Genomic DNA, 27381 nt, shown 5'->3' on the forward strand with positions numbered 1-27381 from the left:
GAAAAATAAATAGGGAGGATTCAACATCGTGTTAAAGAAATCATTCCATCAGGGCAAGCATTTCAGCTTGCCAGATGGAGTGAACCTCCCTGCCCCATGCACACCCAGCCCCACTGAGCAAGCAGAAACCCTTGCACAGCACTTCTACTGATGGGACTCATTAGTTGAATCCCACTTTTGTCACTAACATCAACATCAGGGGCCACCAACATGGTGCCCCATCAGTTGATGTTATGCTTCAGCTCCAGCCAGCATGGTCAATGGTGAGGGATGAAGGGAGCTGTAGTCAACAACATCTGGAGGGAATCAATAAATGCTGGATTTATCTAGTACAGGCAGAAACAAACTAGTTAACCATCAGGTCAATATCTAGCTGAAGATCATCTTGAATGGTACGCTATTCTACCAATGAACTATGCCCCTTTGGAATTTCCACTGGATGTGTGAGGAGCAAGAGGAAGCTCAGTCTATCTAGACTAAAAAAGGGACTGCAAACGTCAACCATTCTAGATTTATCCACTGCCCATAAAACAACATTATGTCAGGAATGGTTGTTACATTACAATCTGCTTCTCATGCAAAGACTATGATGAACTCCACGTGTGGCAACATTCTGTCAAAGAAGTCAGTGTTGCTTTTAAAAAAAAATAAGAGAACCACCTGCAGCTTGAATCCATCCAAATGATGTAGTCAGTGGGTATCCATGGGGCATATTATTCAATGATGCAATGCCCTGTCTGTGCCAGGCTGCCTCTTTTCCAAAGACATGGCATTACTCACAATGCATCAAGCAAAAATAATAATAATAAATACACAAAGAAGAATTGCAATTGAAAGGAGATTGAAAACAACAACAACAACAACAACAACAACAACAACAACAACAACAACAACAAATCAGCCAATGGATCGGTGTGTTTGATAGATAGGGTTCTGCCTTGTGTCTTCCAGTATATAAAATTATGTAGGTAGGTAGGTAAAAAATTAACAATTTAAATAAACTCTTCTGGACTGCCTGTCCAGGGTGGGAATTGCAGGGGCCATTCCTATCTGGATGGATGATAGAGTGAAATTAATGTTTGTCCTTATTTCTTAGACAATATGGACTATAAATTTACTGCTGCACTGTATTCTGTATTGAGACACACCATGTCTTATAACAGCTTTGGTCAACCCATGGGCCACATCTGGTCTGCCAAGTCACTGCTAGTGGCCCACCACCCTGGGCAAAATCAGGCATCTTCTCTCCCAGTTGCAGAGCTGCAGTAAGAATAAAGATTTAAACCTTTCCACTCAGTAAAGTACAGTGCTGTAGAAATATCCCCATCACATGGCTGGAGCAAGAGGAGCACTGGCTTGCAAGATGATGTCTAAAGCTCTCCTAGCACTAAAATGGGGCATTTTGAATCTCCATCACACATTGGGATGTGTGGAGAGGTTCAAACCACACCCCTCAATGCTGTGAAGAAGTCACCTCTTCCCTGTGCTGCAATGGGTAAATCAGCTGTGATAGAGTGGTGGGTGGGTGGGTAGGTGGGCGGGTGGGTGGAGAGAGAGAGAGAGAATTGAATGCCACTGTGCACATGTGTGCTGGATATACATGGACCATATGTGCACAGCTTAGATGGGCACAGCTATTTTGACTATGACTACTCATGCACACTGCCATGCAGTCTTCAAACAGTTGGCCAACCTTTAATGCAGTCCTTTGGCTGAAAAGGGTTAGCCATCCCTGGCTCCCTCTCTCTCCCTCTCTCTCTCTCTCTCTCTCTCTCTCTCTCTCTCTCTCTCTCTCTCTCTCTCTCTCTCTCTATATATATATATATATATCTGATATATACTAGTAGTTATGGATGTGACCTGTAAAAATGTAATGGACATAAGAAAGTATAGCCTATTGCCCTCACTTTCCCTTCCCTGTTTCCAAATGGACCTGCAGCCTTCCATCATGTATTATATTAATCCACCTAAATATAATGACGATTAATTGCCATGCTGTGCTGTTTGGGCTGCCCCAAAATGGAGCCACTCATTCATCCTGATGTGCTTGTTTGCCTCTCCCTCTCTCTCACCCCAACAGGTGTGTGCCCAATCACTGTGAGCACGGAGGCAAGTGCACCCAGACGTGGGACAGCTTCTCTTGCAACTGTGATGCGACCCTATACAGTGGAGCCACGTGCCATAACTGTAAGTGATGCCTGGAGTCTCAGCTGACTTCAATTGGTAAACTGTGCATAATGTTTCAGTTAATATCTTACTTCATATTTTTAATGCTAAGAATCTCTGAGAAGAGAGTAAAGTTAAAACATGCATATTTTTCTTTCATTCATGGGGGGATTATGTGTATTTGTGGTTTTATATTTTGATTTTGTTCTGTGAACCACCCTGAGATCTCCAGGTATAGGGCAGTATATAAATATAAATAAAGAATCAAATCAATAAATAATACTTATCATATGCATTGTTTTTGTAAACCACTCAGAGACTGATGTGGTGTTCAGCAGTATATAAAAATGCAAAATAAAATGATAAAATAAAACTGCTTTCATACAATTACATTTTAACTGTGTTCATATTTCATTTTTCCTCCAAAGAACTCAAGGCAGCATGCCACTGAAGAGATCAATGTCATCAAAAGACACTGCCTGGCAGATTGAAGTGACTGTGTCAGACAGCAGACTTGGGGAGAAGCAGCACAGCCACAAGGTGCTGAGAGGCAGGTGTGTGTGTGTGTGTGTGTGTGTGTGTGTGTGTGTGTTATGCCGCCTGTCTTGTGTTCTTTATTCTACTTCAATGTCCTCAAGTGCACTACCCCATTGCCAGTGTCGAAGGAAGCTTTGACTGGTATGTGTGTGTATCTTGTCTTCCCTCCTCAGGCAGCAAAAGGTTATGGGCTGGCCCTAGTCTCTATACCGTACTTAGAGTGCTAAAGCCTTCTAAGGCCACAGCTACACCATATCTTTAAACCCTCCGAAGAATCCTGGGAACTATAGTTCGCTCCTTACAGAGTCACAATGATCAGCAGCCTTAAAAAGTTAGAGTTTCCAGGATTTGGGCTGGGGTGGAGGAGAGAATGTGCTTTAAATGTACAGTGTGTGCATAGGCTAAGCCAGCCAGCCACTGGTGGAAAAGCAATTCCACAGAAGAAGCATCTTTCAAAGCCTGAGAAGCTCCAAATGGTGATGATAGACGATGTGCTAATGAGCCTAGGAAACACCTGTTTGACAGAGAAAAATTCCACCCACCTGCTTTCTATCAGAGCAAAAATTACTGAGTTGCAATTAGGAGAGTAACTCTACATCAAAATCACTTATCAAATATAAACACCCACATGCAATAAACATAATTGTAAGCTGGAGTTATCTAGGACCCCATTAAGTGTTTCTGCTGCAGTTCAGGTCCCCAACACACCCCTCATCATGAGAGCTTATGGGGATGATGAAGGTTGCAATTTCCTGCTTATTCTTTCCATATCCATTGGACAACCACACTGTTCCCATTACAAGCTGTTCCTTGGAATAGATATTATAAGAGCTTTGCTGCATTTTTCTTTAGCTTCTGGTTTACTCTTCTCACTGGGGATGGCAGGCTGGGTCTGTTTTGAAATGCAGGCTGCCACTCAGGCAAGATCTGTGTAGCTTTTATATCAGAGAGTAGAAGGTCAGAGAGAAACAGAGAGATATTAATGCAGCTTACTTGGACTTGTCGGGTCACCAAATCTTCGGAGTCTCCCACTGGAGGTCCTTGAGATTCCTACGGTAAAGGAAAAATAGGCATTAGAGGCTAAGCAGGTGATGGCAAGCACAAGGCTTGCCAGGGGATCTATATTTAGCAAACAGGTGTGAACTACTGAACTTCAGATACTTTGCATAAAAACATCACAGCCTGGCTGGATCAGGCCAAAGGCCCATCTGGCCAAGCACACTGTCCTCACAGTCACCATCCCTAAATTAGGAATGTACCAACTATAACCCAAGACATCAAATATCTTGTTTGCCTTTTCGCAAGAAACATCCTAGGTGGAATCAAGAGCTAAAAATGCCAATGGTTCTCAAATTTCTGCCTGATTTACTGCAGAAACAAAGACCAGGGGCACAACCAGATTGTCAGAACCAGTAGCTCTCAGACTCTCAGATAGTGCTATATGTATGCCTTTTGTGTAGTAAGAAGCAGCTTGGAAGGGACCTGGGATCATCACCTTTGGTTGTACTCCTATTTCTAAGAAACAGCAACTTTAGAAAGCCATAGTCAAAACCCAGTCATATAAGGGGCAGGGGAGGAATTACTACCATACCCACAGGATTCTGGGAGGATTTTCTTCCTCCACCCCTGGCAGGGCTTCCGATGCTTTAATAACTATGTGATAAGAGATTTGCAGGAACTTAATTCCCCCCCCCCAAAATAGCATATGACTATTAAGAAAAGCTCTGCCTGCTAAATCTTTGCTTGCCATTCATATATGACTTTTCAAATAAAGCAAACAATAGCCATTAGACACCCTGGGGTACTGTTGGGAATGGGAAGAAGTTGATTACCTAACATTACAAGCCTCTTGAAACATGTGTCATTCATACCCACAAGCCAAGCATCCCTTGGATTGCTATTGCTGTGATTTCTTAATTATTCAATTCTGACAATAGTCACTGGATATTCAGTCTGTCCCTCAGTTCTGAACTAAGTGGCTAAGCCTTAGATCAGGGGTCAGCAAACTTTTTCAGCAGGGGGTCGGTCCACTGTCCCTCAGACCTTGTGGGGGGCTGGACTATATTGGAGGGGGGGGAATGAACGAATTCCTATGCCCCACAAATATCCCAGAGATGCATTTTAAATAAAAGGATACATTCTACTCATGTAAAAACACGCTGATTCCTGGACCGTCCGTGGGCCAGATTTAGAAGGCGATTGGGCTGGATCCGGCCCCCAAGCCTTAGTTTGCCTACTCATGTCTTAGATACACCTTCATCACATCTCAAAAAGAGTTGTGTGTCATCAGGATAGAGACAGAACAAGCAACAAACACAAGGAAACTAGACAAAGATGATGACGATTGCTGCTGACAGGTCTGCTTGGAAAAAGTGACTCATGCCCTATGCGTCTGCATGGTTCTATATGTGCCACGTGGCTTCCTTTGTTAAGTAAGTATTATTGTCATTATAAGGATTTTTACATTGAAATATGACGTGTGACTAAACAATTTATCTGTTCTAAAGGAGACTAAAGTCAATCTGAAACTACTAACACTGGTGTAGTTGGGGTTCTGTTATAATTGAAAAAAACAGTACTTTCTCCACTGACTTGGCTGTAGCTCTTTAAGGGGCATCCAGCCCTGAAAATGTAGCTCCATTAACTGTCATGGACTGGCTGGACACAGAGGAGTGGTGGGAGGAACTAGCGGGAGAACCACCAAGGAAGAAGGCTCAGAGCCTGGGGAGTGGTGGTGGGACAATGATGAACGGTCACAGGGAGAGGAGGAAGAAGATTGGGAAGGGAAGGTGTCGGAAGCTGAGTAGGTAACAGGGCTTAGTGAGCTGGGAGAGTCTGTTGCAGAGAGAAGTTCAGAATCAGAGGCAGAAGCTGAAGTAGGAGGGTGGGAGGAGGCCAAGAGGCAGAGATGAATCAGGCTGGTGAAGAGTTATGGGTGTCATCCTCTCCTGCTGCAACAGGTTCCCCTTCCTCATTGTCTTGAAGAACCAGAAGAGGCATGAAAAGGTTGGAGCAGAAGTTGGCGATGTGCAGACACAGTCTCTGATTGCTTGATGTGGGGGGGAGGGGAACCCTGGAGAGAAGGGGACTTAGGCAGTTGTGGAGAGGTGCCAAAGACTAAACCGATGGTGTCCTACAGCAGGCATCCCCAAACTTCGGCCCTCCAGATGTTTTGGACTACAATTCCCATCATCCCTGACCACTGGTCCTCTTAGCTAGGGATCATGGGAGTTGTAGGCTAAAACATCTGGAGGGCCGCAGTTTGGGGATGCCTGTCCTACAGTATATTGATCTGTCCATGAACACTCAGAAGCCGAAAGGAAGGGCTCAAAATGGCTCCCAGTAGTCAACAGGAATGCAGCCATTTGTTGCCTACAGAGCACCCAGCCGTCCCTTGAAGCTAATATCCTCTGCGCTCCTGCTCATCTTGTCTGTTTCCTTTACCAACCATCCTTCCCCTCAGTGCTCACAAAAGCTAATCAACATTATTCTGAATTCTAGATTTTGAAAGCACAAATTGCTTAGAATTAGCAGACATTTTTACATAATTTGGAGGAAATTGCAGGCTTTGGCATTGATCACAGTAGCTAAAATGCCTTCAAATTCTGCTGGGAAAGCACTGTGGCAAACCCAATGAAAGTGTATGGCAAGGGGAGGAGACAAACGTAAGACTGTTCTTCTAATCTGCAGCTCCTTTCCCACTTCTACTCTCCATTGAAATGGAACAGCTCAAAAATTAAAAGATGGGCCATCCAAGAACATTCCACTGCATGACTATATCCCGGCTATGCTAAATTATAGTCTTTGGGGTGGTTAGCCATTTTGCGTCTGGACAATATTCCTTGAGACTTTATGGCATCTGGTTTGGCAAGCCTCACCCAATTTTCCACGATTCGATAACGCTGATAACAGACTCCCCCTTTCCTGGACACTTTTCTTCAATTCCAAGCATTTAATATTCTAATCAAGCCTCCCAGTCTGGCCTTCTGTAACTCCTTCCGTCTCGAATTTCCCTCCCCACTGGCCCTTCCCATTTTACGTCGGCCAGTTCAAGCAAGAAATTAAAAATGGAAAAGAAATGCAAGTTCAGGTCAAACCACCCCAAATTTCCTTACAAGGCAAGATCCAGGAAAACAGCAGGTAATTACAGCACAAAATTCCCACAATTATCCAGGCTAGCAGGGTTGCAAATGGATATTTTCTGCAAGCAATTAACACACAAATGTGCACTAAACTTCCACTAGGTTGTATTAGTTTACCAGAAGTGGTTTTTAATGATGTGTGAAATATCACATAAAATACAAAAATTGTCAGGTAAGGAAGCATTCTGAAAATGGAATGAAGTGCTGTCTCAGTGCAGCCTTCATTGCATTTCGTCCCAAACATAGTGTGTGAAATATTTCACTTCAGGGAACAGTTATCAGAATGGAAGATCTTCGGGCCCTTCCCTCTCTAACAATTCCTCAATTAATTAAAAAACCACACACATACCTGACCAGGCCTGCCTCCGTGATTTTAAAAGGAGGTTGGTCTTAAGCATTCAATCTATAAAACATACCTCCATGCCATGAAATGCATAATCATTTGCTAATGGCCACAGGTCAAGCTGCTTCTTCAAGGGGTAGCTTAAGGGGATGGTTGAAAATGTGGGGCAATCAGCCTTATATAACCAACATGCTTAACTCTACCGTAATTAATGCATGAAGGAGTTAAGACCACAGAGTAAGCTGTCCTGCCATGCTTAGGTAGGTCACTCCCCTTCACCTTGGGAGGAAAATTTATGAAGCCTTTGTTCTTTTCATTTCTGCCAAGTGAACCCTACCAGTAAGGGGGTCTAAGGTGGATGCTTCAAGCTTAGACTATGTGGTTTAAGCAATCCATTTTTGTGTTTCTATACAAACAATTTAAAAATATTTACCATTTTGGAACCTAAGTTATACTGTGTTTTCTTACCACTGTTTGGAAAAGCACATGAATCTTACCTTTGAAAAGTTTGTAAGTAAACCATTTTTTAACTTACTGAACATGTGGTCCCTTTTTATGCTAAGGAAAGTTGAGAACTTTGGAAGCAACTTAGAAAGAGGCTATTTTAAAGGTCCAACAGCCTATATTTCCATGCTTTACATTGCTGCATGTTTTGTGATTTTAAATCTCTGCTAGGGTTCTCCCCTCCAAGAGTACTTGCTCCAAATCTGATTCAGAGTCAGGGCTACCATTTCCCCCCGCTTCATTAAATTTATATAACACTTAATTACAATTGTCTCCAAGCGGTGTATAGGTAACTCAAAACAATGGGTCCAGATCTTATTTACTGGATATTGACTAACTGGAATATGCAACTATTGCTTACAAAAATGGCTTGTCCAATCTAGAACACTCCTAATCCAGAAGGGGACTCTGCACATTTTTAATACTGTTCTCACCTACTGTGTGTATGTGGGGGGGGGGGGACCTTGACTGCTTTTTGGCCCTCAAGATGCAGTTTATTGTACATCACCTTCAGGGGCAAACAGCAACTGGTGGTGAGAGAGGGATATTTCAGTGGGTAACTGGTGCAAGTCCTCTATCCAGATTGAGAGCACATTTCAGATCTTAGCCCCACATAGCTGCATTTCCTTCAAAATAAAAGGTGACTGGCTTCAGCATATTTTGTTTTGTTTTTAAGGTTGAAGATGGTAATGTGAAAAGGAAAGGACCCAAGTGATTTGCCTGTTGATGTTCATCTGACTGCATCTTACTTCCCTTGCAATAGTTCAAACAAGCCCTCCCCTTTATTAGTACTAAAATTAAACCAACAAGAGGAATATGCAAAGCCACAGCTGCTTTCCAGCATTAATCAGAAACACTCATTGAAAAATTTATGGTTTCCCAGCCTCTGTGTAAAGGAACCACTTGCCAAATTTAAGCCAAGCGCAGCTGCACTGAAAACACAAGCCATGTGTATGAGTGCTTTGTGCTTCTCTCTGCCTCAAATATGCCTGGCAGCAATGTGGTACATACAGCTCACTTCAGGGAAGGGAGAGAAAAGGTGTTTCTGCAGTTGGCTCTTCAGACTGGCAACTCCAGCATGACTTGCTACACAGCTGACAGTCATAAGAACATGACTGTAAGACAAGCTGGGCTAGATCAGGCCAACAGCCCATTGAGTCCAGCATCCTGTTCTTATAGTTGCTAACCAGATGCCCATGAGAAGCTTGTAAAGCTGGACATAGGTACAAGAAGTCCATTTGCTTGCTGGCTGGCTGGCAAGGTTGCAGGGCCAGACATTTGTGTTGCAAATTTAGGGTATACTATAATCTTTCTGCTCTTGATTTTAGCAAATAATGATTGTAGCCCTGAATGACCACAATCCTGCAGGCTCCCCTAGATTAATGTCAAGGGCCCATAAGGGCCTCCCCCCCTTTGAGCCTCCAAAATTGAAGAACTTGGGTTCCATCTCTGTTCCTACTTCATGACTGGCTTTCTACCACCATGTCGCAGTAATTAAGGCTGGGGGATTTTGGTGTGTAAATTTGGCTCCCTGCAGCAAAGAATGGGATTTTCCGTGGAAAATAGGTTTGCTGTTCCAGATCTGCTGATATTTGGGTGGCAGGTTGAAGATGAGAAGGCACAGTCTTTGAAGCACAGATACAACTATGCTGCACTTGTAACAAAGGGTTCTAGCAGGTTGCACAGGTCATATACCGCTAGAGCAGGGGTAGGCAACCTAAGGCCTGGGGACCAGATCTGGCCCAATCACTTTCTAAATCCGGCCTGTAGATGGTCCAGGAATCACCGTGTTTTTACATGAGTAGATTGTGTGCATTTATTTAAAATGCATCTTTGGAATATTTGTGGGGCATAGAAATTCATTTTTTTCGAATTTTTCAAAATATAGTCTGGCCCCCCACATAGTCTGAGGGATGGTGGACCGGCCCCAGGCTGAAAAAGGTTGCTAGCCCCTGCACTAGAGTCTCCTGAATGGAGATCACCCCCTTGCCTTCTAGTGGAATGTGGGTGAAACTACAAGGGATAGAAGGAAGAAATCAGCAAGCATGTTGGTTTTTCTACCTTGTTAGAAAAAGCCCTTAAAACAAGGTAGTAGATTTTCACATACAGTATCACTACATGAATAATCTGAAAAGCTGTCTCTCTTTGGCTGGTAAAAAAAAATCTACCGGTACCTTGTTTTAGGGGCATACTTAACAATGCACTTTCTTCACTGAGATACTAGTGGGGGTTAAAGGTAAAGGTAAAGGAACCCCTGACCGTTTAGGTCCAGTCGTGGACGGCTCTGGGGTTGCGGCGCTCATCTCACTTTACTGGCCGAGGGAGCCAGCGTACAGCTTCCAGGTCATGTGGCCAGCAGGACTAAGCAGCTTCTGGCGAACCAGAGCAGCACATGGGGTTAGGGCTCATCTTAATTATTTTCCTCCACCCTTCCCATGCATCGTAGAAAACCTCCAGTTATGGGCTTTCAAGAGCTCTTGAAAAGAACCATATAATATTTTAAAGATTTCAAAGTAGTGTACAAAGGCGTGAATAAAACTAATTCACAGTACCTATAAATACAACTTATAACCAACAAATAAATGTAACAAAATACTACATGACCAGAGTCTGGGGATAAAATGTTTTGAGATGAAACATGTCCTGTTGTGTTTTTCAAACAAAAACTGGATCAGGGAAGCAGACTCCTTCTGACATCATAGCCTTGGTTTGGTTTTGGGATATTTGACTACCCTGAGTTTTATTGGAATATAGCTTAGGGTGGAGAAACATTCCCCAAAGTTGTGTGTGTGTGTGTGTTTAATTGACCTGGATGAAGTTAAAAAACAGTTCCTTCCAGTGTGAAGTTTCAGGTTTCGGTTCTTAAACACACACACACACACACACACACACACAATTTGATCTTATTTTCCATGCACACTGAACTCTGTGATTAATCCAAGGTTTATCCATCTGATCTTGAAGCTATGGTTACTGTTTACATACATTTCTGAATAAGTGTTGCCATGCAAAGTCAGTCTTTGAGGTCACTCAGGTACTATCAAGCATGGGAGCTTCTTTCATGTCATTAATCTCTCAGCAGAGTGTGTACTAGGCATGAATAAACCTGCCAATTTAAGTTTCTCTGTTTCTATTTCTCATTTTTCCAATCTTAAATTCAATTTAAATTCATTTCTGAATCAGCTTGCAATTTTTTTTAAAAAAATCATCAGGGTTTTAGTGCAAATTTCTCCTAATGCATATGTTTCTGCAAAGCAATTCCCCCAAATATAATGCATTTTTGTTTCTTCATGAATATGTGCATTTTTATTCATGCATTATCCCAGTACAGTATATACATTTTTGTACACAATACCGGGCAGGATAGCTGCACTGGAAAAATTCAGAGATGTATGTATTTCAAAGGATGACTGTATTTCAGATTGTGTGTTGTTTTGGAAAGTGTGTGTTAGGTAGCTTGAAAATGCAAATTGATTCAATTCCCCCCCAGTACCACCATCCCTAGTGTGCACAGCATTCTGAAGAATCAATCCTGACTCCAGTTAAACTCCAAAGCTTGTTGATTTAATCCCAGGAGCATGGATCAATGGGACCCCTTGATCAAAAAAAGCTCTAATAGAATATTCTGGAAGTAAGCAGAGGAAGAAAATGGATACATCCTCAAATGTTCCTGCAAATACTTCAATGGGAAAAAACTGCACCTGAAGGCGTATACCCCACACTTGACATCTCTTATCCCAAAAGAGCAATCAGATCCTGTTACATTTGCCAAGAAGGTACAGCCTTCCCAGATAAGTGGGAGAGAATGTTCATTCACATACAGTATATTAATGAATTTAACAAAACCTCCCTAAAAACAATCCATTTCCAAATGTTAAGAAAGGCATACAACAAATTGCAAAAATTAAATACTCAAGTCAGTTTAACTAAAATCAGGCTGCAGCCAGTCTGGGCAGCAAAATCCATTTTGAGGAAGGAAAGCTGACTTTTAAACCTAAGGTCTAGCATTCCCCTGGAACTCTAAACAGCACTCAGACTCCCTCTGCTGTCCTGCGCCTCGTTTTTCTCAAGCCCGCCCCACCCACAGCACTCTTTATGTAGGGAGAGCTGCCTTCTGTATGAAAGCTATTTTATTCATGTAGCTGAAACCCTCCTTAGTTTTTGGAGCGTTTTCTGACACAAAACAGCAGTGTGTTTCTTAAAAGCAATGTGGTGGGGGTTTTTAAAGGGGTTTTTTTTTAAAGAGGTTTTTACTCCAGATTTCTGCCATTGCATTTTAAACAGATGCTTGTATTTTTCAGCTGCAGACTTTTCCCTTGTGGCCCTTTGCTTCTTTCCTGCTCTGATTTCAAACACGCTCCACTCTCTGTTTTTTATTTTAAAGACTCACCTTTCCCTGCATCCCCCAAACCTTCAACTGATGCTGCAGCATTAATCAACAGCTGCTGCAGTTTCTATGTACTAACCTGTCACATGAGGATATATGCCTAAACTGCTGGTGTCCCCCCCCCCCCCCGCCCCGTTGGTAAGGCTCTAAAAGGCAAATGTTGGATTTTCCCAGGGGATGATTTATTAAGAGGAGACCATCAGCAGCTCCCACTTTAACCCCTGTTCAAACATCTCCCTTCCTTACTGCTCATCATTCATAGAAAAAGGGTCTGTGGGAAATCAAGAGCAGTACTGACAAGGTGCAAACTTGGATCCTACCACAAGCCAGAGCAAATTCAAGGCATGTGCAACGTGCATTTAACCTGCATCAGTTATTCTATTAAAAAGGAATTCATAAACCCATCTTTCAGTTACCAAAACCCGTTCAAGAGATTCCAATAATTTTAGGAGGCATTTCACACACACACATACACAAACACACTTCTGGGTGTGTGTATGTGTCCCTGAATTGACAGCTTCAGTTCAGGTCCTCTCTTGCATATGCTACAACTCTTACAAGACTTAAATAAAAGGAACTACATTTATAAGCTATGTTAGAATTCACACTTAGAAAAAGAAAAGAGGCTAATAGCAATTATAGCTCCCGTAACCAATCTCACAGAGAGAAATCACATACATGAAGATTAAGATCAACACCTTTTGCTAAGGGTCCACATGTACACCTAGATCCTTCTGATACAATTGGTCTTTCTGATGGGGGTTGTCCATGTTTGTGAATATTAAGAAAAGCCCTGATGGATCAAATGAAAGGCCCACCAAGTACAGCATGCTGTCCTCACAGTGGCCACCCAGATGTCAATGGCAAACCCACAAACAAGACACAAGGGCTACAGTTCTCTTCCTGCTTGCCAGTTTCCTGCATGCATCTGGGTGGCCACTGCAAGAACAGGATGCTAAACTAGATGGACATTGGTCTGATCCAGTAGGCCCTTATTCTCCTCTCAGGGTGCCGAGACTAGATGAGCCTTTGTTCCAGTTCAGGTCCAATGGCTCTACTTACGTTTTTCTAGATAATTGCCTGCTCTTTTTGAGATGCGTGACTAGAAGTATTTCAATTGTGGCTGCATCAATATTGACATAAAGGCATCATAATATTGACTACTCACTATCTGGCCATGTTACTTTCAAGTTGCTAGGCAATTGTCAAGAATGTGCAAATTATAGACAATGTGAATGTTGTCCGAAATAGTTCTGAGTGGTGTTTCTTTATTATTTTTATTACTATTACTATTAGTAGTAGTAGTAGTAGTAGTTACAGGTAGGTAGCCGTGTTGGTCTGACGTGGTCAAAACAAAATTTAAAAAATCCCTCCAGTATCTGAAGAAGTGTGCATGCACACGAAAGCTCATACCTATGACAAACTTAGTTGGTCTTTAAGGTGCTACTGGAAGGATTTTTTTTATTTTGTTTTTATTAGTAGTAGTTGGTGGTGGTGGTGGTGGTGCTGGTGTTGTTGTTTTGTTTTATTAGCAAGTAAGCCAAGAATCATTAAAGTTACATGCTGGACATTTCCCATTAAAAGTCTGAACCAGCTGCTCAGTTTAGCAACCTTTACATGTCTCATCTCATATCTATCAGCACAACTGGGCCCTAACAAGCTAGAAAGCAAGGCAGTAATTGCATAAAAGTGTGGGCAGCTCACCTGCAAACAAACAGAAGCACAACACAGTGTTTCCCCACTTTATTACAAAGATCGCCTACTTCTGCTCTACAATTATCATGCAGGAAAACTACTGGGCACCCAAAGACCCATGGCTGAACTAAAGTATAGGGTAAGACAAACTTGAACCTACCATTTTTTTCTGCTTAGCTTTACAGATTTTTAATAACAAAAGCTTCAAAAATGTGGAAAGTCTACTGCTGGAGGAGAAACAAAATGAAGTCAACAGCTCTATGGAAGAACATCTGTTTCACATGCAGAGGGTCCCAGGTTCAATCCCTGCTATCTCTAAGGAGGGCAGCCTCCCTGTCTGAAACCTGGGAGAGCTGCTGCTGGACAATACTGAACTAGGTGGACCAGTGGTCTGTCTCTATGTAAGGCAGCTTTCAGTGGTTCTAAAACAATTAAGAAATTTGGTGTTACTATCATCTACCCTCTTCATCCTAGGGAGGCATATTCAGAACGAGCCTTCAGTTCAGCAAGCAGTTATCTGGCTGTGGCTAAATGCATTCAGTCACCACAAAGACAATTCTCCCAAGGATGGTTTGGAAACTCAAGCTTATCTGCTTCCTCCTGCCATTTTAGTACATAGGTTCCCTCTTCTGGCAAACTATGGTTAGAACCGTGTCTCCAAACCACAGTTTGAAACCAGGGTGCAAATAGAGGCTTGGAACGCGAATACAGTAGTGCCTTTGGATAAGCTTATATATATATATATATTTAAGGACTGTGGCAGGGAGACAAAGATTTCAACTCCTTTTCTCCACCCCCACAACAATCTGGAGGCTACCCAGTTTTCCCTGTGGCTACTATTTACATAATGAAGTGTGTATGTTAATTGCATTCACATAATCATAACACACGAGTTTCTGTCCTTTGACCAACAAAAAAGATGCAATCAGTGGGGAAGGTCAGACATTCCCAATTGGTGGTTCCTGCATCTTGGATTTCCCCACAACCCAGTGGTCAACATGAGAGGTGCTATGTGCTGTTAGTGGCCACCCACTTCTGCACTGTGCGTGTCTATGAGATTACCATGATATTGTCATGACATTTCTGGAGTGATTGTTACCTTCACTGATGATATGGGGCTATCATCAATAAGCATCACTTGGGTGGGTGGCAGCAGAGTTGCCACAGACTCTGTTAGAGGGCCTTTCAGTATTGCTATCCTGCTTTGCTGCAGTGAATGCACCTGATTGCCACCACACTATGGTGTTTTAGAGCTTATATAGCAGCCTCAAGCAATAGCAGAACCCTCGGAAGCTGCTTGTGAGTTACCATGCTAAATACTTTCCTGGAATGAAGCAGAGACAAATTGTACTGCTTTAATTCACAAAGCCATAATATGTGTGCTGGAAGAAATCAGGCTTCTTATCTCATTCTTGCTCTTTAAGCAATCATGCACCACAGCTTTTGAAGACTATTGAGATTATTGTACAATAATCCTTGCAGAGGGGGAGGGATAAAAAGGCAGTGGAGAAGGTTATCTATGCAGGCAACTGATAAGCAAATCTATGCTCACACCTCACATATTAAGAAGTAGCCTCCCTACCCCAGCAAGACACCATAGATAATTTATGTGCTAGATACCAAGTAACATACAAGGATTAAACTGGCATGTGATAAAAGCAATGGGAACAGGCGATTTAACCAGGAAATTCCAAGTTCAGACATTGAGACTAATGGAAAATCTTCCTGCAACCCTCTCTTCAATCTATAGAATCAATAGAAGATCCTAGCACTCACATATCATGCTAGTTAGTTTCATTCCCTGGAGGAGAAGGATTGGTGGAAACAGAACTAGATATTCTAGTTCTGTAGATATTAACATCAACAAGCAGTTTGGATGCTCTTACATTAATTGTTTCCTATACATGGAGCAGAAAAAAGAATGGACTCTATCAAGGATGAGAAAAAAGAAAAGAAAAGAAAGGAGTACAGCTGGGGTTTCCAATTGTCTCAAATGATCAGGCTCCAGAAACCAGATGGAAACAACTATGAAGAGTCTGGAAGGCAGTCAGGGGATCCCTTCTGTTTTGTGGAGAGACTGGCTCTGCAAATGCTCTATATCCCAAACTAGGGTGGAATCTACACACAAATAAAAAATGCAGTGAAAATGCTTTTTTAAAAAACGTTTTGAAAATACATTGACTTTTGCATAGCTCACTGTTGTCATCTAGTGTCACATTTGTATATTAAACTTTACAACACATTTTAAACGTTTTATTTGCAGCTGTATAGCTGAGTCCCAGGACTGCCTATTACAACCTATTTGCCAGGTACCTTAAGCCGTTAAGCTACAACCTCATCTTCCCCACAGGACCCAAAGAGGCAGAGGAGGATTAAGAGTTCACCTAAAGGCAGTTTAGCCATTATACAACCATTTTTCTCACTTGTGGAAATAACATAACAAGGTGATGGGCCATAGGATGGCCCCAGGCAGATTGTCACTGTTATCAGCCCAAACTACCTGCATGCCACCCAAGGCAGTTTTGCATATCATTCAGGACCAGAATGCTAGATGAAAACCCATGTATCGGATGGCTCAAAAGAGGGCTGTCTGCTACCCAACCCTTAAATGCTTGCTGTCATCACCAATAGTGTAATTTCTTGCTTTCTGATCTGATGTTACACTTCATGCAAAAAAAAAAAACCATGATAGGAACATAGGAACTTTATACAGAGTCAACCCATTGCGTCCATTCCATTTCAGTATTGTCTACAACAGTGTTTCTCAACCTTTTTTGGGCCACGGCACACTTGTTCCGTGAAAAAAATCACGAGGCACACCACCATTAAAAAAGTTAAAAAAATTAACTCTGTGCCACCCTATATTATAATTATGACTGTAAGAAACACTTGCCAAATATTGCTTTCCGGCGGGTCAGCGATGTTTATTGGCGGCCGCCAGGCTCGTTTGCACTGAGCTTTGGGAAAGAGGAGGAGAAATATTGCTTTCCGGCGGGTTAGTGTTGTGTATTGGCGGCCACCAGGCTCGTTTGCATTGAGCTTTGGGAAAGAGGAGGAGAAATATTGCTTTCCGGCGGGTCAGCGCTGCCTATTGGCGGCCACCAGTCACGTGACAATGCAAATCGCCCTTCTCATCACCGCACGTCGCGGCACACCAGCCAGCGTCTCGCGGCACACTAGTGTGCCGCGGAACAGTGGTTGAGAAACGCTGGTCTACAATGACTGGCAGTGGCTCCACAGAATTTCAGATGGGTGAGTTTCTTCCAGCCCTACCTAGAGATGCTAGGCATTGAACCTGGGAACTTCTGGATGCAAGGAAGATGCTCTACCACCGAGCTACATCATTTCCTAAGCCTTTATTTCCCAACACCACATGTTTGGACCTTGGGTATTATCAACATAACAAGAACCTTCAATGAAATATATATGTTTTCCCCAAACACACACATGTATAAAAATATGGAAATCTCTTGATTTTCCCCTTTCCAAAGAACAGTACCACAAAATGAGGAGAGCAGGCGGGTGGGGGGAGAGGGGGAAGGAAAGCACTCTTTTGCCAACTATTTAGTCTCTCCAGATTTTTTTTTAACAGGGTAACAAATTAAAATCAGGAAAGGCACATGTTACTTTGATTCCCAGAAGGGAGGAAAACTTGATCCAGTTTGGTGGGAAATGTTTTAGATCAGACAGCTGCATCGTCTAAGAACAAAAACCAGTCCTTCTCCTACCCACTCAGCCTTTCCTCCTCAACTTCACCAAAAACTGTCTCAAGTCACCCCTTTCTTAACATCTTGCAAATCAAAACCAGACAAGAGCTTACATTGAGAAACAAACACCTTGGCTTACATGGAAAGGGATGAAGGATGCTTTCTTGGGGAGTATCAGCCTCCAGAAAATCCAAGCATCTTGCTAAATTATACTGAAAAGTCTCTATGGGCCTTCTGAGCTCATTGAGAGTTATCTTTTTCCTAGTCTTGAAGTATGTGAGAAAAGCTAGGGACATCTACCACCACCCTCAGGTGATTTTGTCTCTCTCTCCCCCCCCCCTGCTTTGATGATGAACCTAAAGTGGCAGTAAGGATGTAGGCTGAGAGACAGGAGTGCAGTCAGGGCCAAAGTCCTTTCCTGTGTAAGCATTTCAAGTGTGCCATATTTAATGTTTAAAATGCATTGCACCACATGAGTTGTCCCATTTGCATGCAATGTTAGTACATCAGTGCACCCACCTCAGCAACTGGTCGTGCAAATTCTATAAGCAAGTGGGACACTCCATGTGGTCAGTTCATTCATACATCATATAGCACATGATAAAGTGGGCAACCACTTTACCAGTGACTAAAAACCCTGTTGATTTCAGTCGTGAGCTTGAATGGTGGACCCTTCTACACAGGAACTTTCTGCACGTCTGCACTTCGTGTGGAAAATACCCCCCCACACACACACACAAAACTTGGAAAGTTGCTTGGGGTCCCATGCAACTACATTGCTCCTTCCTTGGGCAGATTGCATTGCCCACCCTCAGCCCATGACCCCCACTCTCAAGGCAGCAACATGGGTGTCCAATGCTGTTGTTTACTTATGGAAATCAGTTGTGCTGTCGCAGTGCAATTGAGTCCAATACTGGGGGGCAGGGACCCTCTTCTCATGGATCTTGGGGAAGTGCAGTGCTATCAGGACCAAGCCACGTGGTATTAATCGTGCGAATTGAGTTAATGGAGTGAATTCACATTTCTGTTGTATAAAAAGCTGCCAAAGGAAAAACAACTTGAGCAGCTTAGGAGGAATTTGGGGGGGGGGTTGTGAATCAGTGGAGACTTCCCTTGAAATTAGTACTGCTGCACCAGAGTTTGCATTCCACTTTTTTATATATACATTTTGGCATTTCACGGGAAGGTTAGGCAAAAGATTGGGTTAATCATCAGGACAGCAAAATCTCAGGATTTTCAGGTGGAGATAAGATCACCTTTTAACAATTTCACTAGTACTTCAAGTGGAGGCCAGGTTTCCGCAACAGCCTCAGATGCATTCCCTTCTAATTTGGGGCTACCGAATTTTCTAGCCAGCATCTTGCCCTTGAAGGTAGTAACACAGAATTTCCTCTATATGGGGACAGTAAAATGTATTAAATGCAGCATGTAATACATATTAACAGGAGTCAAAACTCTCATTTAGGATTCATTGCAATAAAATATAAAACTCCCTTCTGCAAATGGGAAATATCCCGGATAGGCTATCATTATTTACAGAAGATAGCTGTCATTTAAAACGGGGGGGGGGGGGCTCCTGCTCTACTTTCCTGGGCTCCTTGATAACTGCAGATGGTGACAGCAGTCATGAAATTAAAAGAAGCCTGCTTCTTGGGAGAAAAGCAATGACAAACCTAGACAGCATCTTAAAAAGCAGAGACATCACCTTGCCAACAAAGGTCTGTATAGTTAAAGCTATGGTTTTTCCAGTAGTGATGTATGGAAATGAGCGCTGGACCATAAAGAAGGTTGATCGCCAAAGAATTGATGCTTTTGAATTATGGTGCTGGAGGAGACTCTTGAGAGTCCCATGGACTGCAAGAAGATCAAACCTATCCATTCTGAAGGAAATCAGCCCTGAGTGCTCACTGGAAGGACAGATCCTGAAGCTAAGGCTCTAATACTTTGGCCACCTCATGAGCAGAGAAGACTCCCTGGAAAAGACCCTGATGTTGGGAAAGATGGAGGGCACAAGGAGAAGGGGACGACAGAGGACGAGATGGTTGGACAGTGTTTTCGAAGCTACCAACATGAGTTTGACAAAACTGCGGAAGGCAGTGGAAGATAGGCGTGCATGGCGTGCTCTGGTCCATGGGGTCACGAAGAGTCAGACACGACTAAACGACTAAATAACAACTAGTTTACTATTTATTATTTACTCTATTCACTATTGCCCGACCTCCAGTCCGTCACTTCTGCTTTACTGAAAGGTAGAAGGGGAGAGGCTATGTGGCAGTGAGGTTGGCATGGTGCAAACACACCAACGGAAGCACCAGATTGGTTCTGCTGGTGCATTTTCACCATGCCAACCTCACTAACACTTCACCCCCTCCTCTTCCTCCCAGGAAGCAGCAGCAACGTTACTGACTGGAGGTCAGGTGAGTGTCACCGTCCTACCACACCACCTTATACTGTTGGACATGTTCCTGGAAGCCACTCCAGTGCCTTTGTTAGGGAGTTGCAATCCTGTACCCACTTTACTTGGCAGTGGGCCCAGTTGAACTCAATGGAATTCAATTCCAAGTAGGCGTGCCTAGGATTACACTGTAAATCATCCTTGGGGAAAGGGTTAATATATTACTCTCTCCCAGAAGAGTTGCATTCCAAGGGCCAGGGTGTGTCTCAGTCATACTAGTGTGTCTTTTATCAGAGGCAGCAACATGTATTAATCCTTCTCTTAAGACATGAGTGAGTTATACGTGGCATGGAAAAGAGCCCCGAGGCAAGGATTTTTGTTTTGTTTTGCTTTCCAGTTCCTACAACGGAAAGAGTACAGTTCTGGCCTTTCTCGCCACCAGGCAACTGGATTTACAAATATATTATTTCCTTTGTTTAGCTTTTCGGTTTCTGGCCTGAGCCAAGCTCATAGGGGTCTTGCAATGCTCTCCTTCACTTCTCATGTGCTCCACCACGTAGCTTATTATAATCACAGGCCTCCCTGAATAAAATCAGGAGAGTGGACAATCCTCCACTGCTGAGATATACAGCTTGCAACATATTGCAATTCCACTTAACAACTGCAACTTTCATTTCTTTATACCATTTTTCTAAGCCAAATAACCGGTCTGAGGAGAAAATGCACAAAGCAGCCTATTTATTGAAGCAACCTTTTAAAATATAATCCTTTGGCAGGTGTTTAATGTTCACTGCAGACAGATCTCATCAATGCAAACGGAACAGCGGGATGCAACATTCCAGATTCTGCTCATAGACTGTATGTCAGATGATCCAAGATGGGGAACCAACATGATGTACTTCAGATGTTGCTGGACTACAGCATCTATTGTCCCTGACCTTTGACCACCTTTCTGAGGCCAATGGGAAGTTGCAGTCCAACAACATCTGGTGCACACCATGCTGGCCACCCCAATCTGTGTGATACCAGTAGTTAGAAGCAGTCAAGGGCACCAAAAAGACAAATCCCAGAAATATAAGCAAGCCACAACTTTGTACTCATATTTGCTATGTTTTTGTTCTACACACTTTTGATTATAAAACATCATACATGGAAAGCATCTGAACAACTTAAAGAGCCTGATGTGTACTCCATAGATCTCTAACTAAAAAGGAAAAAACATAAAAGAAGTCCTGATGGGTCAGCTAAAGGCCCATCTAGTCTAGCATCCTGTTCTCACAGTCACAAAGCAGTTGCCCATGGGAAACTGACAAGGAGTGCTCACCTCCCTCTTTCATTCCCACAGTCCATAAGTGGTAATGGTTTCAATGCACTCTGTCTGGCCTGACCTTCTACCAACACCTCAAGCAACAGAATACCGCAGACCTAGAAGGATTTTGTACCTATGACAATAACTCTCCAGCTAACAGAGGGTGTATGGAAATGGCTTCAGACCCAACCCCAAGCATAGTGCCATGGAAGCATTGTGGTGTAATCAACTGCGGCAAGTATTGTGCCTGGAAAGTGCAAAAGGTTAAGTGTGTGAGAGCACTTTGTGAGAATTAAACAACACACATGGGCAAAACCAGTCATACAGGTCATACCAACTTGATTGGCTCTCCACTGGAAGGAAGGATGCTGGCTGAATGGACAGAAAACACATGTGTGGTTGGCTCCAATTGGTGTTTAGATGAAGGGAGCCCTTCATGGATTAGTTTTGCTCAACCCCATCAGGTCAAATTAGCAAACCACCCCTTTATTTCCTCTCCTCTTTCTCTAATATTCTTTGCCTCAGCTCTTTTGCACAAGTCATGTAGAACAACTGCATTGCAAGCTCCTTGTTGTGTTATGTATTTTCTGCTTTTGTGGGCCGCATACAGCACTCAAGGCTGAGTTGGTTGCTTAAGGGGTGGGTGGTCCTGCTTTTGAACTGGGCATTGGAAAGGGTAACTTTCTGAGTCCCTTCTGACACCACCAGGCATTTTGTGGTCTCCTCAGACCCAGACAGGCAGCAATGAGAAGGCAACAAAGGAGAGGTGCTTCCTCCACTGCTGCCTGGGTGGCAGCCTAAGTCTTCCTTCTGTTTACAGAGATAATATGATTCTCTTGTGCTGTCAGTCCTGGGCAGTTTCCCAGCACTACAGTTATGCCAAAGCCATCCTACCCTACATTCATCTGTCCATTAATCCTCCCTGCCTTGACTTGCAACTTGCAGAGGGTTCTCCCCCTCTTTCTGTAATTCATGCAGTTGCTGTACATGTCCAGGCACTTGCAACTCAAGACCTCAAGCCATTCAGTTCCTGAGGGGGTTTGAGGCAACTTGTACTCATTTCCTTTGTTCACCTTGTCATATGAAAATAAGATTAAATCTTTTCCCCAGTGCCTTTGATCACCCCAGAGATAACAGCCTGTGGAAGAAACCTGCTACCCACCTGGTTCTGAAAATTTTCCTAATGTGATATTAGAAGAGCAAATTCCTACTACAGCTGTGACCATGGCTTCAGGTAATGAGGCCTCCAGTCTAAATCAACAAATCTGCCTAGAGAGTATGTGACAAGATTCAGGTTCCCCTTTGCTGTTACCAAAGGCAGCCACTACCCAATATCTGTCTCCTGTGAGCCCTTGATAACTTCATCCATGTAGTCCCAAAACATCTGGAGGGCCGGGTTTGGGGGTGCCTGACCTAGAGTGTGAGTATTTGGGGAATATTCTACCACATCTTCTACTTATTAAATTTACTAGAACAGAGTCACATTAATTTGTTTAAGCTGATTTTAAGGCCATCTAAACCGGTGGTCATCACCATGTGTTCTGGTAGCAATTTCCATAGTTTATCTAGGTGCTGTGTGAAGAAGTACTTTCTTTTGTCTGTGTCCTCAATCTCCCACCATTCTGTTTAATTTGATCACGTCTCAATATTATAAAAGTGGAGAGGGGAACTGTTACAGAGATATATATTTGCAATAAGGCAGCCCCCCCCCAAACTCGGCCCTCCAGCTGTTTTGGGACTACAAATCCCATCATCCCTAGCTAACAGGACCAGTGGTCAGGGATGATGGGAATTGTAGTCCCAAAACATCTGGAGGGCTGAGTTTGGGGATGTCTGCAATAAGGGGTAGAAGCAATGCTATTAACGGTAAAGATAATCAAGACACATTTGCAAGAGCTGAGATGCTGAGTCAGACTCAGAAACTGAAATGGTCCTGATAAGCATTAACGCATGCATCAGGTCAGCTTCAAGTAATGACATGCTGCCAACCATGCCTATGTGTTCACCCATGGAGTGGGAGCGGGATCTTTACCAGGAAATTAATCATTGAATGACAGAATAGGAAAGACCACCCACATGAAGACATTCCAAGCAGCAACATTTCCCAATGATAAAAGTCCCTGGCAGCTTTAAGTAGCTTAAAAGTTGGCAGACTTAAATAGCTGGGATACAGTCAGTGTTACACAGCTGGATTACCTCAGTCATCGTAGTAGCATCTTTCTCATCTATGCATGGTGTGCTATACTTAAATTATGCATGTTTATTATGAACAGCTGCCTGTTCATAATAAGGAAGATGCAGGAGGTTACCATGGTGGTTTCTGTGCAAGGCGGCTGGGGGGGGGGTTGCGCAAAAGAAGAGGAGATGGTGGCATGGACATAGGGATGAAGGAGAAAACAGGTGGAAAGCAGGGCTGCGAAACAGAAGAAAGAAGTGGTTTCAAAAATAGGGATGGGGAGGCTTCCGGTTGACCACGCCATCTTGCTCAGACGGGGGTCCGCACAGCGGAGCGGACCTCGGCGCTTCAGAGGTGGAGGGAATCGTTCCAGCGAAACGAAACCTCCTTAAAAGCCCCAAATCGTGCTTTTTGGGGACAGATTTTGCCTGGCGGCGCCAAAAGCGGGCTCTCTCCTCCCCGGATCGGCTTTGTTTAAGCCCCCGAGAGCGAGGAGGTGAACCGCGGCGGACAGGCTGACATTGCTGCTCTGAGAGTGCGAAGCTGCGAGTCTGGGAAGTGGAGGTGGCCAATTCTTCAAAGAACATTCAGCAAATGAATAGACTGTGAGTAATTTGGATTCTTTGGAATGTAAATTAAGGCAACAATTTGGACCTGGGAGAGAGGGGAAAAGAGGAAGCCACCCCCCCCCCACGGTAACATAAGAGACAGTAAACAGAAACCCGAAGCCGTAAACAGAAGATTTTAACTTAAAAGGATTCCTCAAAGGCATCAAAGAGAATCTCCCCTAAATGCAGGGTAAAAGGGGAGAGAGACTGTTGTGATTGCCCTGCAGAATGAAGTTAAGACTAAGAAAGACCTTTCTTTTTCTCGGGAGCCGGCAGCCCAGAAAACCCAGTGAGCTGACCAGGATTTATAGTTAAATTTTATTTCTATCTTTATCTCTGGACTTTTTGGGAATTTTTTTTTGGTTTATATGCTTTTGAAATGTGAGTTCGAACTTTATTTTTAAGAATGCAGCCAGCTTGTTAAAATGGAGTCGAGAAAATAGACTGCGATCATATTCCACCCCATGTGACAAGTTTTGACCTTGACAGGACTGAACTATGTCAACAAAAAGGTACCCGCCTGAGTTTCAGCGGACTGTTTTGACCTTAATGTGGGAAACAAGAATAGAACTATGTCAAGAGGAGACACAACGGCTAGTGTTACAGCAACAATTCCAGATTGTGATGACAGAATATGATTTCCTAGAAGATGAAGCTTTTGAAACTGAAGAAGATGAATGTGAGAATGACAATGATGACGACTGTGATGATTTAACACAAAATGAAGCCCATCACGAAAAAAATGATGATTTTACTCTACAAAAAGTTGGATGGAGTGCCTCCCCTTCGAGGGGGGCACGACTGGATTTACTGGAACTCCAGAATGACCACAGGGAAGAAGGAAAAATTAAGCAGAGAAGAGAAGAAGCTCAGGGGTCTGATATGGAGGCCTGGATGGCAAAAGACTGCAAACAGGGGGTGGGGTGAAGGGAAAGTGAAGTGGTGATTGTAAGGATGGGTTAATAGGACTATAACTGGACTGCTGACTATGGAACTTGCTGGATTGGAGGGGTGGAGCAGGTACTCGGGGGGAGTAAGGTTAGTTTGGGAATAGTTATAGGTTTAAAAAGTGAATTGATTCTGGAAAAAGGTGAAAATATGGAGGCCTATAGAGGGGTAAAAATTAGGCACGGGAAGAAAAAATGGGAGTTTGATTTCTCAGTGATTGGACAATAGGCGAAAATGATAATAGTTTAAAAGTGGTATAAGATATAAAGGTGTATGTTATAAAATATGAACTATGAAACTGTTGAAGATGATAAATAAGGGAGGAAAACCGGGGAAGGGTGGGAGGGTGGGGAAGCCCACAAAATATGGTTTAACAATTATGAATTTAACAATTATGATGAATTTTTTTTTTGTCTTTTTTCCTTTTTGTCTTTTTTTTTTCTCTTCTCTTTTTTCTCTTTTTCTCTTTTTGTATTTTCTTTTTTTTTTTTGGTATGACAATAGATGGTTGGATGGATGAACTCCTGCGTACTGCCCTGGTTCACTGGAGCTCCCTGGTGGCAGGGGGGGGCTTGGGGGGCAGGGGAGGGGGAGGAGGACAGAAACCCAATCATAAAATGGACCACTTCTGACTGATCACCTGCGTGGGATACTTCTGTGGCAGGGGAGGACCCATGGAGGGGGGTGGGAAGAAGGTGGAAAAGGTGTTTATGTATGTACCATCTTTTGTAATTTGTAAAAACCAATAAAAATTATGTTAAAAAAAAAACAAAAATAGGGATGGGAAGGAGAAAAGTGAGCTTCCCAAAATGATGTGGAAAGGGGAAGCTGGAGGGGGTTAACGTGGGGGGAATGGCAAGGGGTTGGCAAGCAGAGCACAGCCCCTAGTACCAGTACATGCATATATCTACATCCCTAGAATGTGGAACTACCTCTGCAGCAAGGTGTATTCCCTCCCCCCAAAGCTGCAACCCTTTAAGTATGTTTTTAAAACACATTTATCCAGGCCAACCTTCACATTGTTAAGTGCTGTTTTATATGTTTTAACTAGCCTAGGTTTCTAAATGGCTGTTAGCTCTTTGCGTTGTGTTTTCATGCTTTGTAAGCTACCTTGAGAGGGCTGTGCCCCAAAAGCAGCCCATAAACAATTTTACATCCATACATTCATAGCAATAATTATTTTCATACCACAAGTATTCCAGTTTCTGCACATTTGTTGTGGTATTATGCAAGGGTGCCCCTCCACCACATGGCAATTATGCAGTACCACTGCAGAAGCATCACAGAACAACTAACGAAGTGGAATGATGTGCAGATAGCTCTCTACTAATACACAATTGGTGGCACGTAGGGAGCGGAGGAAGATTTGATGGCAGCTTAATTCAAATACTCGGATCTGTGCCGCTATCATATCTAGCTTTTCCCTAAGAGAACCAGTAACTGCAAAGAGGATCTTTGCTCAACAATAACTGTCATGTTTACACACAACAATTTTCTGCTTTTTTAAAAAAAAGCACCTCTGCTGCTGTAGGGCCAATGCACAATTTAATATCAGTGGCATGGTGCTTAAATTGCTGGCGAACTACCCAGCTGAAGTGCTGAGCAGCATCTCAGGGGAGAACATCAATACAAGCACACTCTGCTGTAGAGGGTCACTGGTGTTGAGAGAGTGTAATTGCTTCTGCTCTCCTAGCTAGAGATGTTGTGCTGAGAGCTCTTTTCAGAGCTCAGTGGACTCCCTATCCTCAAAGCAAGACAATAAGTGAAGAAAGAGTTTGTTTACTTTCATCCCAATGTAACTTGTAAAACAAAGTAGAAATAGTTCAGTAACTATGGCTGTGTGCACACAACATTTTATTTTAGGATCAATTGAGACAGAGTAGTTGTCCCCCCCCCCCAATGTAATCCACATACAAGCTAGATCTATTACACTCCCCCCCAATAAAGCACTTCTTCAGAATATAGTTTCAATCCAAAAATAAAAATTCATTACATATTGATTCTGCATTACACTGCAGTGTGTCCAAATGAAGGTGATACCAGCAGAGGGGGTGTATCCACACCTGCCCAAGGCGTACACCGTGATCACAATCACCACTTTCTTCTTCATTCACCTGGGTCATGTGCAGGGTGGAAAAGGTGTGGATAACCTAATCAAAGAGTCCTCCTGGCTCCCTCACAAAGCCTAGTAAGTGCTTGTCCAGCTTTGGGGAGGAGGTGGGAGGGCTCTAGGACCATGCCAGAGTCTTACGCCTCCTTCCCAAAGCCATTGCTTCCCTTACCCCGCTCACTGTTGTCAATCCTGTTTTATCTTTGGAAAATGTTTCTCACAAACACTTGTATGCATGTAGGGACAACCATTTGAATCAATGCCCATCAACTTTGGTGGGTGACCCCCTCAAATATTTTATAGGGTCCTCGGCCCCTAGGAATTGGCTCCTATGTACCTGCATTCAGTGTAACA

The 27381-nt window shown here is 43.2% G+C and overlaps 1 protein-coding gene and 1 long non-coding RNA gene across 4 annotated transcripts in view; one reads left to right on the forward strand and one right to left on the reverse strand.

Annotated features, from left to right (window-relative positions):
• The window catches only part of SEPTIN9 (septin 9), a 219895-nt gene that overhangs the window by 181940 nt on the left and 10574 nt on the right, over window positions 1-27381 (reverse strand). The window contains exon 2 of the mRNA XM_035104583.3: window positions 3697-3753. Within this exon, the coding sequence (XP_034960474.1) occupies window positions 3697-3753 (57 nt within the window). The remainder of the gene's footprint in view (window positions 1-3696; window positions 3754-27381) is intronic.
• Window positions 1-27381, forward strand: part of LOC132591747 (uncharacterized) — a 55967-nt gene that overhangs the window by 1386 nt on the left and 27200 nt on the right. The window contains exons 2-4 of one of the 3 annotated variants that reach the window (XR_015948056.1): window positions 2081-2187; window positions 2595-2706; window positions 22296-22419. This is a non-coding gene — a long non-coding RNA (uncharacterized LOC132591747). Of the gene's footprint in view, window positions 1-2080; window positions 2188-2594; window positions 2721-22295; window positions 22420-27381 lie in introns of all 3 variants that reach the window. The other 2 variants (XR_015948054.1, XR_015948055.1) reach the window with 2 other exon arrangements.

Source organism: Zootoca vivipara, chromosome 2 (assembly GCF_965207765.1).
Source record: "Zootoca vivipara chromosome 2, rZooViv2.hap1.1, whole genome shotgun sequence".
NCBI lineage: Eukaryota > Metazoa > Chordata > Lepidosauria > Squamata > Lacertidae > Zootoca > Zootoca vivipara.